The sequence below is a fragment of the Falco biarmicus genome, chromosome 11 (assembly GCF_023638135.1).
Source record: "Falco biarmicus isolate bFalBia1 chromosome 11, bFalBia1.pri, whole genome shotgun sequence".
NCBI lineage: Eukaryota > Metazoa > Chordata > Aves > Falconiformes > Falconidae > Falco > Falco biarmicus.
This window is the reverse complement of record NC_079298.1, coordinates 21,855,990-21,868,032: the sequence shown is the minus strand read 5'-3', so window position 1 is coordinate 21,868,032 and position 12,043 is coordinate 21,855,990. Positions and strand designations below refer to the sequence as shown.

The 12,043-nt window shown below is 41.1% G+C and overlaps 1 protein-coding gene across 1 annotated transcript; it reads left to right on the top strand.

Moving 5' to 3' along the window:
• The first annotated feature begins 31 nt into the window (after positions 1–31).
• Positions 32–11,132, top strand: GCLM (glutamate-cysteine ligase modifier subunit). The gene is made up of 7 exons (XM_056356116.1): positions 32–365; positions 2,892–2,957; positions 4,643–4,727; positions 5,488–5,544; positions 6,802–7,004; positions 8,219–8,333; positions 10,060–11,132. The coding sequence occupies exons 1-7, from the start codon at positions 246–248 to the stop codon at positions 10,227–10,229; spliced, it is 816 nt and encodes a 271-aa protein (XP_056212091.1). The 5' UTR covers positions 32–245; the 3' UTR covers positions 10,230–11,132.
• Positions 11,133–12,043: the final 911 nt, after the last annotated feature.

The window sequence follows — 12,043 nt, the reverse complement described above, 5'->3', positions numbered from 1 at the left end:
CGCCGGCCGTGAGGGGCGGTGCGCAGGCGCGCGGCGGGGGGCTGAGGCGGCGCGCGCGGCCGGGCTGGCGCGCTGGTGGCGGCGCTGGGCCCGCCCCGCCGCCCATTGTCCTCGGGCCATGTGACCGGGGCCGGTTACAAAGCAGCCCCCGCCGCCCCCCCGCCGCCGTTATTTGTGCTGAGTCACGGCGCGGTGCCGCAGGTGTCGCGGGGAGCCCGGCGGCCGCCGCAGCGCCAGGCCTCCCCATGGGGACGGAGGGCGCCCGCGCCCTGCTGGAGCGGGCGGCCACCCTCACCCTGCAGACCGGCAACCTCCTCAACTGGGGCTGCCTGCGCAAGAAGTGCCCGGCCACCCCCGGCGAGGAGGTGAGCGGGGCGGGCCCCGCGGGGCGGGCCGCGGCGGCGGGGGGGGGCCGGCCCGGTGAGGTGTGGCGCCCCGCCGCGGTCGCTGAGGTGCGGGGGCGCCCGGCGGCCCGAGCGTTACCGTGGGCGGCGGTCGCTGCTCCGCCGCCGGGGGCTGAGCCGCCCTGAGGCGGCCTCGGGAGCGGGCGAGGGTGGCCGGGCAGGTGCGGAGGGCGGAGCGGGCCCACCCCTTGTTCTCCCTTACGGCTCGGCGGGGGCCGCGGGCCCGGGGCGGGGGCGGTGGGAGCCTCTGGGGGCGCGGAGCCCGCGCCTCCGCTGCGGGGCTGAGCGCGGTGCCGCCGCCCGCGGTGGCCGAGGCCATCCATCCCTGGTGCCGTGCGGCGAGGGCAGGGTGCCGGTGGTGCGTTGTTTTTCCTAACTTGAATTTCTCGGTGGCGACAGGTCTCAGGGAAATGAGCCATTGCTGCCGTCTTCGCAAAGTATAGCTGTCATTCTTTGTTAAAAGCTTGAAATTACCACCGTAAACTATTGGCTTTGGCAGCGTGTGCCAACACTTGGAATAATCCTGATAAAAGTCTCTGGAGATCCTGTGGTCCTGAGCTCCAGGAGCACTGTATCTGCTGTGTCATCGTGACACAATAAGCTGAAAGTGGACGTTTACCTGTCGGAGCTACTACTTTTTTTGGCTGGTTGTGGCTGTGTAGCGGCACTGTTGATAATCTACAATAGGCCGACTGCACAAATGCTAAGAAAGGTGACAGGAGGGTGATGTAATGAGAGGGAAGGATTCATCATGCTTCTGGTTAGCTGACATGTGGTAATAACTTTTATGTGGCCTGATGGCATATTGCGGCATTCTGTGATCTGTGTGAAACGGCCACATTCTGTACCAAAGAAATAGCTGTATCGCAGTGTGAGCAGTTTCTGGGTGGTTGGTAAATAAGAGTGGCCAGTATGCAGAGCTAATCAGGTATTTAACCTTACTTGTTTACAGGGAAATCCATTTAAACATAAGGCTGCCTGCTTTTCAGAGTTGCTGGAATTCCAAGAGCAAATAATTGGCATTAATTATCAGAAATAAGTTGGCTTTTAACTCTCCTGTTTGGTTTAGTTAGTGTGTACAGTTCTCAGTGGCAGAATGTAAGCTAAAATTTTGCAAACTATGAATGCTGACGTTAGGAGTTTTGGAATGTAACTATTTGGAAAAGCTGGTCAAAGCAGTCAAATACACTGTGCTTTTCACATGTGTTGAGGGCAGGGGATGGTGTGCTTTGGAGACAGAGGCTGGTGCATACTAACTGCAACAGAAATACAGTATGTGGTAGTTGCAGAGTAGCAGTATAGAGAAAACACATATTTAGCACTGTCTCACTTTCCCTCAGAAAGGAAAAGATGCTATAAGCTGTATCAAAATAGGCTGAAGAGTTCCAGCATTGTGGATAGCTGTTTCAGAGGTTGTGTGTGTGTCAGTTCTTGACTTCTGACTCAGTTATTTTTTTAATGACATTTTAAATGGCTGGGAAAGAACATGTAAAACGTGCTCACAAAGTATTATTACTGTATTACATCTTAATCTTCATGATACCCAGTTTTATGGTGGAGGCAATCTTCTGGTTGGTGCATGGTGTTGTGAGCTCTCTGAGCTAATGTTAGGTGTCACAGGAAATTGCAACATAATGTTAGGAAAAGTAGGTATCCACCTAGTTATAAAACAGATTGCTAAAAGTGAAGTTACATAGCAGCTCAGGGAAGTGCTTCTACCTTGGCAGGTAGCAGTCTTGACGGTACATTTACTTAGCCTGCAGGGTAACAACCCCAGTGATGAAGCTAGAGCGTTGGTACAGTTGAAGCACTGGTACAGCATGCAGTTAATTAGCTGATGTAGACTTCATAGTTAACGCCTTACTGTGTTTGAGAAAACCCATGGTCAGAATCCTAGTCAAGTTTATATTGCATGTGTGGATGCAGGAAAAATGCAGGTGTTGGGTGGGATTTGAAGGTACCCCCTTCAGTAATGAAGGACTTAAAACCATCAGTGGTTTGGCACAGTGGAATAGGTAGGCAGTAAATGAAAAGTATCAGATGCAGATCTTGGAAAGAGAAATAATTAATACAATGAATGTTTAGTGGTTGTAAAGTCTCATTTCTAACAATGTCACAGCACGTATGCTTTTCTCTGACAACACTTTGACTTGGGAATCGCTACACAGAAACAACCCAGCCCACCCCACGCCCTAGTTCTTGCTTGTTTAGCATTGTTTTTTTCCTTTAAATATGGCCATGGTTGGAGAAATAAATGAAGTACAGTACTTGTATTGCTGCTAAAACTCTTTGTTAAAGAGGAGAGGAAAATATGTAAGTAAACTAGTTTGAACAAGTTTCAGATGGAAGCTGTGATGGAAGAATCTTCTGTGGTTGAAGGAATGGTGTCATTAGTTCACCTGCTCAGTCTGCCCTACATGCCTATGAATCATTGTTTGTGTGCAGCTGTAACATACCGAGACTTGAATATGAAAAAATATTTTGTAGGTGCGGGACTGCATTCAGAAAACACTGACTGAATGGAGCTCAAAGATTGGACAAGACCTAAATCAGGTAGGAGAGGTGTTATGTGTGTTACCCATCTTACTTGTGAAAACAGAGAAATATGTAGGTGTTTACACCTTTTAAAATAGGCACTAATCTATTTCTGCATCTGCAACTCCAGATAACTTAAGAGTATTTCTCAAACCCCTCCTTTTGGTTTGTTTTTTTTTTTTAAATATTTAGTAAATCTAGAGAAGTTAAGAAATACCGAAGTGAAGATTTCTGTTGATGGCAAGTAAGAATTATTAGCAAAATGAAAGCCCTGGCCTGTAAGATTTCAAATTAATTATTGATGCAGTCACAAAAAAACCCTAACCACCAGACTGTATATATATATACACCTTAGAAGTTTGCTAGCATGCTTGTAAAAATTCGATGGAGAATTATCTAAACTATGGAGATGATAAACTAAATAGCTGAAGATCATCCCATTTGGAGGAGAACTCTGAAGCATAGCCTTGGTTGTCTCAAAAATGTTTCTGAAGATGCAGATTTGCCCTTAAGAGCTAAAGACTTCCACATAATTCTTAAAACCACAGTCAATGGCATCTGACATAAAGTTCTTAGTGTATTTGCCTGCTCCTCTTTCACTATTGCTTTTGAAATTCAGCAAAGCAGTAATAGGTTCCCACTAAATATGTTATTTGCTCTGTGAAATATTAGCATGCTTCATTTAAAAAAATAAAGCGAATGCAAAAGCACACAAAACTAAAAAACTTTGCTAACTGTTTCTTTGGGGTTCTTTACCAGTTCTTGTGTAATGGTGGCATCAACTGAACGTTGCTGCATTCCACACTGGAGTGTGGTGAGGCAGTTAATGCTGAACGATTTCTGGAAGATCTAATGATTGCTCAAGAAGAGAACATAAATAAACATTTGTCTCTGTAAGATGTAGTGATCTGTTTAAAGTTAATTATTTAGTGTGAGCTAGATTTTGCTGTCAGAACATGTTAACTGCATAATTCCAAATTCTTTTATGAATTACACTGGTTTCCAGTAAAAGTTAATTGTTATTTAAAATGCTGACTGTATGGCATAACTCAGTCACTTGAGGATTTTTTGGTAAGGCAGCAAAAATGACCAAAGAGTTCTTGGCTGGGGGCGGTGTGGTGTGTGTGCACATGTATAATACAAAATCTCATGTAGGTAAAGACTTGAGAGTCACCTTGTGCCAGCTGACATGAGATGTCAGCCTAGTCTTAAAATTAGGTGAAAGGGTGAAATCTCTGAAAGTTTCCCAATTTGTAGTTTCAAAACTATTGTTTTAAATCTGTGTTTTACAGCATTTTCACAGGCTTCACTGAAATTACAAAATACTTGTATGCAAAGGTGTTCCAACCCAGACCCCCTCATTCTGATGGTTCTTTTCAGCTGGTCATGAGGCTTTCTTTTTAAAGCAAGGCAGTTTGAATTGGTGCAACTATCTGTTCACATCAGAAAATCGGAACACTATGGATTACTTACTAATTATTCCAGTAATTGTTGTCAGTAATTTGTATTTTTTATATTGGGGATGTATAGGGCCTTTCATATGACTTTATTTTCTGACCTCCCCTCAGAGATCAAGAAGCGTTGGGTTACTTCCCTTCTGTCATTGCATTTTTATAGTGTTTTTGTTTGTAACTGCTGTAAGACTTCTATTTCTATTATTGTTCTAACACAAGTCATACTTAAGTCTCTTGTACTTACTACAGGAAATACTGGAGGTTCTGGAATGTACTGTAGCTCAAGCTGTAGAAAAAATAAATCCTGAAGAAAGGGATGAGTTGAAAGTATCAGGTAAGAACACAGTAACAAATCTGGTGGCATAAAAAGTCTTTGTATGCGGTCATTAATAGGATGTTCATGTATATATATTTTTTCCACCATGTTTTATATTTGCAAAGTCAAATGACATCAGTGCACACTGTCATGCTTTTGGTAGTCTAGAAGTTGTCTAAGAAAGACTTGAATTCATATTTCAGGTTCTAAAGCAGCTCGGCATTTTTCTACTTTAATTTGGATCTCCTCAAGACATTTTAAATATATTTTGTGAATCTTTTTGACTTTTCTGAAGCAAAATACTACAGATAGTACTGGAATTAAGAAATAGCATTGGAAGCACATTTATTTGCATAATTTTTCCAGGTTGAATATGATGAACTTGAAGGAGGCAGTCCAAACTAACGCTAGTACATTTTGAGTCTCATTAAGTTCTAAAGAGGTCTGTTTGTACTGTTGCATTTGGGGTTTTTATACAGGTTGTTACAGTTATTGTGTAGTGTCCTGATGCTTCAGTCCCAGCTTTACAGCTTATTAGATCATCTAACTGGATGATTTCTTGTTCTGAGACTGTATAACTCTGAAACTTAAGATAACAGTGTTGTTATTGGGCAGTCAACTTTGAGAAGGTTGGGTTTTTCCCAATTTTTTAAATTGGTGTATATTCTAAGCACCCTGTACCCAAGAACTCAAATACTGTATATAGCAAAAGTAGATAGCGATATATTTAATGAAAGCTGGCTTATTCAGTTACTGATCCCAGTTTCTTTGAAAACAGCAAAACTTTTCATCGTTGGATCAAACTCTTCATCAATCAGAGATGCAGTTGACCTGGGTAAGTGTGAAACTCAAACTCCTGGTAGGGTTTCTTTTTTACTTCAATGTTTAGAAATAAAATTAGAGCCTTTTCCATCTAAGGGGTATACTTAGTTTCTGTCACAAGTATAGCCTGTTTTCTTACTAAGAGACTTAGGTAATCAAGTCTATTTACATGTTAGTCATGTTAGTTCAGTCAGTAAACTTAATAAATGTGGTTCACTGTCACCTTGAGTCCACGAACTCAAGTCCGATTTTTGTTCTTTCACACAAAACTTGTTAAAAAGTGAATAGGATGCGATGGTTTAGTAACAGTAGTTCTTACCAGTTGTTGTTAGCTGCCGCTTCTTAACATGATGAACTTCACTACTAACTGTGTGGTATTACACAGATTATTTAGGTAATACAGTGCTGCGAGCAGCTGATGAAATAGTTAAGTTTTATTGAAAATACAGGACAATAGCTGTACTGATGCATGAAGTTTTATTAGCGTAATGCAGCAGTAATTGTGAGCAGCATTGAACTTTACCACTTTGGAAGACTGTTGGGCATAAGGGGTTACCAAAGAACAAAGGGTCAGATATTATTCTGTTTTATTGATACCCCAGTTGGTAGCCTCCTTGCTGTAAGCTGTAGTACCATTTGTTAAAAATACATTGATAGAATCTTCCTCCAGAAGAAAAGAATTTATTTAGCTATTTAATTTTATTCTTCTTTGCTGTGCAGAACAGCCTCATGGCTTGCATCTTTCCTAAAGCTCAGTGATACTTAAAGACTTGCCACATCTCTCTGGCAGTTACAGTCTCCATATTCAGTGTGCTTTTAGTCCGACTCCTCACATAGTCCAAGTAGCTCTCCTAGTCCGTGCCCTGTACTTGAGTTACAGTTCAGAGTGGAAGTTCCAAATTTTGGAAGAAATTGAGAGTAAGGGAATTGGGACTTGTTTGTGACCACTCTCTTGAGAGAAATATGTAGTTTTAACAGGAGAAAAAAGCTTTGTGCTTTGTTTGGTGGCAGGGGTTTTTTGGGGGGATGTGTCCCATCCTCCCTCCCTCCCAACTTACAGTTGAAACTTGGCCTTCAGCTGTATCATTAATTGTTTGCTAAAAATGTCGTGTTGCTATACTTGACTGCTGATACTTGTAAGAGTTTCAAATGGTGAATGAAAGCCAGCAGAGTGAAGCAGGAGGTATATTTTTTGCTGAATTTGAAGTCTTGCTGCTTATGTTTTTATTTCACGAAAGATTTTGACAGTGTCTCTGTTCTTTTTCCTCAGCATGTTCTGCCCTTGGAGTTGCTCAATTGGACTCAGTCATTATTGCCCCACCTCCTGTTGAAGATGGAACTATCCTGTCCTTGGAGTATTTGCAACCTTATTGGCAAGAACTTGAGAATCTAGTTCAAAACAAGAAGATTATTGCCATAGGTACCTCTGACCTAGACAAAGCACTGTTAGAGCAGCTGTATCTGTGGGCACAGGTGAGAGCAAACTTCCTACTTGTAGAATTTCTAGGACAGAGGAACCGTAACTGGCTGCCACATAGCTGTAAACTTGTTACAGATGGGTTTATATACAAAATATTAATTAGCCTTGTTACTTTTGGCATCTTTTGGAGGGTCACAATGTTGTTCAAGGTGGGGGAGGCTCCAAGTGTAACTCTCCTCAGTGATCTTACCTACCGGTGAGGAAAGGCCAGAAAACATGGGTCTGTTCAGTAGTAGGTTCTTTGAAGTACTGAAGGTTTGAGTTTTGAATGCTTTTGTACTTAGGAAAGGAGTATAAACAGTACTCTTAAACCCTCAGATTTATTCCAGTGGCTCTGAAAACACAGCTGTTTGTTCATAACACAGAGTAAAGTGAAGAGGGATTTCCCCCTGGAATGCTAAGCTTAAATGTAAAGAGTAAGGCTGTGAATGAAGTGGCACAATATTTTTGTTGTCCAAAGTGATTAATTGCCTCTTAACATTTGAGTGATGGAGGTCTGTACTAGTATGTGCCTGTGCTCATGTAAGGTTGTGGATTAACTGTGTCCTTATTAGTTCTTTGAATACTCCTCTTAAGACATTTCTTTTGTGGTACGTGAACATACCGTAGCTGTGTAAGAGATCTTGCCGAGAGTCCTGATCTGTGCTCCTCACTGTTTTGTGTATACAGAGGAAGAGTTGAGAGGATTAATGACCACCTGCATGGTCATAATGAATGCAGTTTGTGATGAGCAGAGAAAGAGTCAGTGGAAGAGTGTCCTTTTTAACTTAATCTGACTTAAGCACTTACACAATTTGCAGTCCTCCATGCCTTCAGGTATCTTTAACAAATACTTATTTGGATTTTTTTATTTGAAGTTGAACATCCCTGTAATGTTCAACTGGAGAGGGGGAAAAAAACCCTGGATCGATGCTGTGAAGGGAGCACAGCAGACAGGAAGCCAGAAAGAATGGATTAGTACTCATCTTGCTGTGGCAGCACCTAAAGTTAGATCTTATTCTTGCTTTGGGCTCTGTGCTGCAGGAAATTGCAGATGTAGGAGTTGCCCGTTCAGCATCATGCAGAATTAGCCTTGTTGAGATCTTAAAACAGTGGTCAAAGGCAAATGGTTCAAAGCAAGATTTCTGTAGTTAATAGGGGCATGGGGGGAACAACTAAAATAAGTACATAAATTTTTTTTCTTATAAAACTATTCTGTTACTTTCAGGTGAAACCAAGTAGCAATCAGGTGAACCTAGCTTCCTGTTGTGTGATGCCACCTGATCTCACAGCTTTTGCAAAGCAGTTTGACATACAGCTGTTAACTCACAATGACCCAAAAGGTAAGTCTTCTGTTACCTCATGTGGCAAAGCCTTAAAAACGCATTTATTCAGTACAAAATCAAGAATGATCTCTCTCTGAACTTCAGTTTTATGTTTGAATCCTGAAGAAAGGAATTTAAAAGTTTCTCCTCTACAGAATATTAAGTTCTTGGTTTTGCTTCAAGAAAGCTGGGGGAGAGGGTGCTCTTCCAGCCTTGGATAGTTTCCTGAAATAGTTTTAATCAAAGAAAATGAAATAAATAGGACGAACTACTGAGAAATTTGAATATGTTAAAAAACCAAACTTATTTCCACAAAACATAGAATGAATTATGATAAATGAAAGCTGACTTGCCCAGAACTTGTCTGTGAAGTAGCTTGCATAGAAATGTTAATGGTCAGTTGATTTTTTTTTTGTGGAGTAGTTTGGTAGTGTTAGACATGTAAAATTATTAGGCTTTCAGTGGGATTCTTTCAAAGTTGTGAGTTCTTAAGGTAACGTCATTACAAAGAGGGTTGGTATAAATATCTTGTGCAGTGATGATAAAAAAATATAAATATTTTGTGCAGTGATTCATTTACTGAGTGATTGAAGGACTTGGAGGCTTTCCCTTAGACTCCAGAAATCTGAGTTACAAGTTCCCTAGACTATTCTGGGATATTGTATTAGTATCTCTCAAACATCTTCTAATCTTCTTCACTATAATGATGCCTTAAATATCTTGCTGCACTTGCAAGCAAGAAGTCTTAAACAATAATGCATTCCTCCTCTACATGCTTCCTTATGTCCAACTATTCATGATGATCATACTTCTCCTTCCTTCTCCTTTCTTCCCATTCCACCTTCCCGAAGAAAAAAAGCATATAAAATGCTATTTATGAAGTGTATGTTTTATAGTATGACTGTTGCAACCGATGAATTTCATCACTGCTTGAGCACGTATTGGCACCGCTCTGGCAGTGTGCAAGATGAATTGCATTTAGTCTGACAGTTTCCATGTCCTGTGAAGTCCATAGTGTAACTTGCAATGTAATAAATATTCTCTGTTGAGATTAATGAAATGAAGGAGAAGAGGATTTGGATAGAAAACAAAGCAAGCAGTGGTTCCCTTATGCATTATTTGCTAAGCTTAACTTTTCTGTAGTGGTCAGCTGAAGAGCACTGAGACTGTCTTTTGGGAACATTCCTCATCAAAGGGATTGTTTCTTTGACTGACTCTCCAAAGGAAACTAGAAGGATTTATACTTGCCTGTTCTGCTTTGTGGCATTTAAGCCCATTTTTCTTAATGCTTTCTGGGCTTGTGGGTATTAAGAGCCCAGTTACGGGAGATGCTATGTGTTGAGCTTCCAGTGACTGCAGCGGTAACTGAGAGTGCTCAGTACTTGGCTGATTTCAGCCTAATGCTTTACTTGCCTCTTGTTTTGCCTAGCTAGCTTCTCAAATTTAATTTCAATTTTTTCCTGCGAATGGCTCTGCTGATCAACTCCGTTTGATATTGTAGAAATCTTAGTCTATTAAGTTTCATGGGAAGTACTCATGTTGCAAAAAAGTGTCCTGAAGATATTTTTTTTTTCTGTATTGCTCAGCTGCTTTTACTCTTAGTGCCAGATACTCCACAGAACCACTCTTCTGGAATGCACTGCTTAAGACTCTTGACTGTAGAAAAAGGCTTCTCTTAAGTGTTGCTTTTTGCAGCTGTTTACATTACATTATTTAAAGCATCAATATCCCTTTTTAACTTCAGAATTACTTTGTGAAGCAAGTTTCCAAGAAGTTCTTCAGGAAAGCATCCAGAACACGAAAGCACACGAATGGATTCCTTTATGGCTTCTCCGGTATTCAGTCATTGTTAAAAGCAGAGGAATTATCAAGTCCAAAGGCTATATCATGCAAGCTAAAAGAAATGCCTCCTAAAACTTTTTTCTTGTTTTTTAAAATGGCTTACTGTTTTAATTTCTTGGGAATGGGGGGAACATTGCTTTTTTCATAGAAACACTTTTATGACATTTGTAACAAAGACCAGAAGTTGTAATTACTCAGTGTGATGTCAGCATGAGTGTCTGCAGTGCTTTAACACTGTTTTTCTTTCTTACCCTATTGACCAGTTCATTTAACAAACCCAAAATCTTTCATATTTTGTTTTTAATTGAAACTATCTATAGAGAAACAGTTTAAAATATTTTTTCTTTTTTATGACCAGTTCACTGTAAAATTATCATATTGTAGCTGCCATTAGGTAGTATAGAGAAACTTACATATTTTTATTTTTTAAAAAATGAATTTCTCTTTAATAATAGTTAATTATCTGGTAGGTACATAGCTGCAAAGCATTCAAGGACTAGTTTTTATAGAAAACTGTTACCTTTTACGAAAAATTACCCCCCCCAAAATTAAACTGGTGTCTCATTACTTAGTATGTGTATATATAGGCAAGTCAGCTGTTTAATTTGTGTGGATGGGAAAATTGGTTTATTTTTAATATAGTGTAAAAGACCTCTATAATTTAGAAATAATGTATCTTCCACATTACTTTCTGACTGTTACTTGAATTCCCTCTGGCTTCTTTGTGCCTCAGAATGCTTTGTTTAGTGTTTGCACAAGTGTGATGGCATCTTTTTGTTTGAAACTGAAAATGTATTATTGTGTGAATGTTTAAAACTAGAATTGAAAACAAATGATCAAAAAATATGTTAATCAAAAAATCAAATTGTGCCTGTCTTCGCAACGGTGGCTTTGTGTTTTTTTGATACTTGTGGACTGCGCAATCGGAATTGGCCACGCCAGAACAGATAGTAAATGTTGAAGCTGTTCCCTGTGGGGCTGTGTAAATGGATGACTTCTTTTTGGGGTTGCCTAGGAAACTTCGTTGCTTGAGTGCCATTCAGAAATTAGGCAAAAGGTTAGCTTGAAGTTAGGTGTGTTTCTGTTTGGCAGTAGCTTAGTGCGAATCCTGAGAGACTGCTGCGGCTAAGGCAAGGCTTCTGGTTTAATGTTCTCTTTCTGCCGATAAGGCCACCTTGTTTTCTTGGCCTTTAAATCAGAATAGACAGCAAAAGCTCAACTGGTAGTTCAGCAGGAGCTTGATGCTGAGTGTCTAAAGTACTAGTTTTCCTTGTGATTTCAGGCAGGAGCATGACTTCATGCTAGTAGTATTCATTAACTTAGGTGTACATATTTTGAGATTTGGACTGTAAAGGGAGTGGGTTTTCACCAACATCCTTCAAATTCTGTCATGTAGGCAGCTAGTGGAATTTTGGTGCCTGTAGGTAGTGTATGGGCTGTCAGCTTCCTATAATCCATTCCACTGAGTTAGAATGTGAATCTTTTTTTTTTTTTAAGATACCTTTTGAGTCATCAAATACCTTACCTGTGGGTGGTCAATACTGGGAAATTCTCCTGGACTTCAGTTTTTTTGATCAGTGAGAGAGTTGGGGGACTGGAACTAGTAATGTATCAATAAAAGCTTGAATTCTTTTCTCCTAATCAAAATGTCTTTTTTTTTTTAAACGTTGGGTCAGTGTGTGTCAGTTTCAGAATCATTTTTACAATGGGTTTCATTGTGAGCTGCCCCGCCAGCCAGGGCTGGGCGCTGCTGCTGGGTGGACGTGTGCTGCCTGTGCCTCCCGGCTGTGCCGCTGGCTGGTGGCATGCGGCACCGTTAACTGCCGGGGTCGGTGCGTGGGCCGCGGCACAGGAGCGGTGCTGGAGCCGGGCTGGGGCGGCTGCCG

Coding starts and splice junctions, on each gene's coding strand:
- GCLM (XM_056356116.1), top strand. CDS start 246: ATGGGGACGGAGGGCGCCCGCGCCCTGCTGGAGCGGGCGGCCACCCTC. Junction 366..2,891: donor CGGCCACCCCCGGCGAGGAG/GTGAGCGGGGCG, acceptor AATATTTTGTAG/GTGCGGGACTGCATTCAGAA. Junction 4,728..5,487: donor GGATGAGTTGAAAGTATCAG/GTAAGAACACAG, acceptor CTTTGAAAACAG/CAAAACTTTTCATCGTTGGA.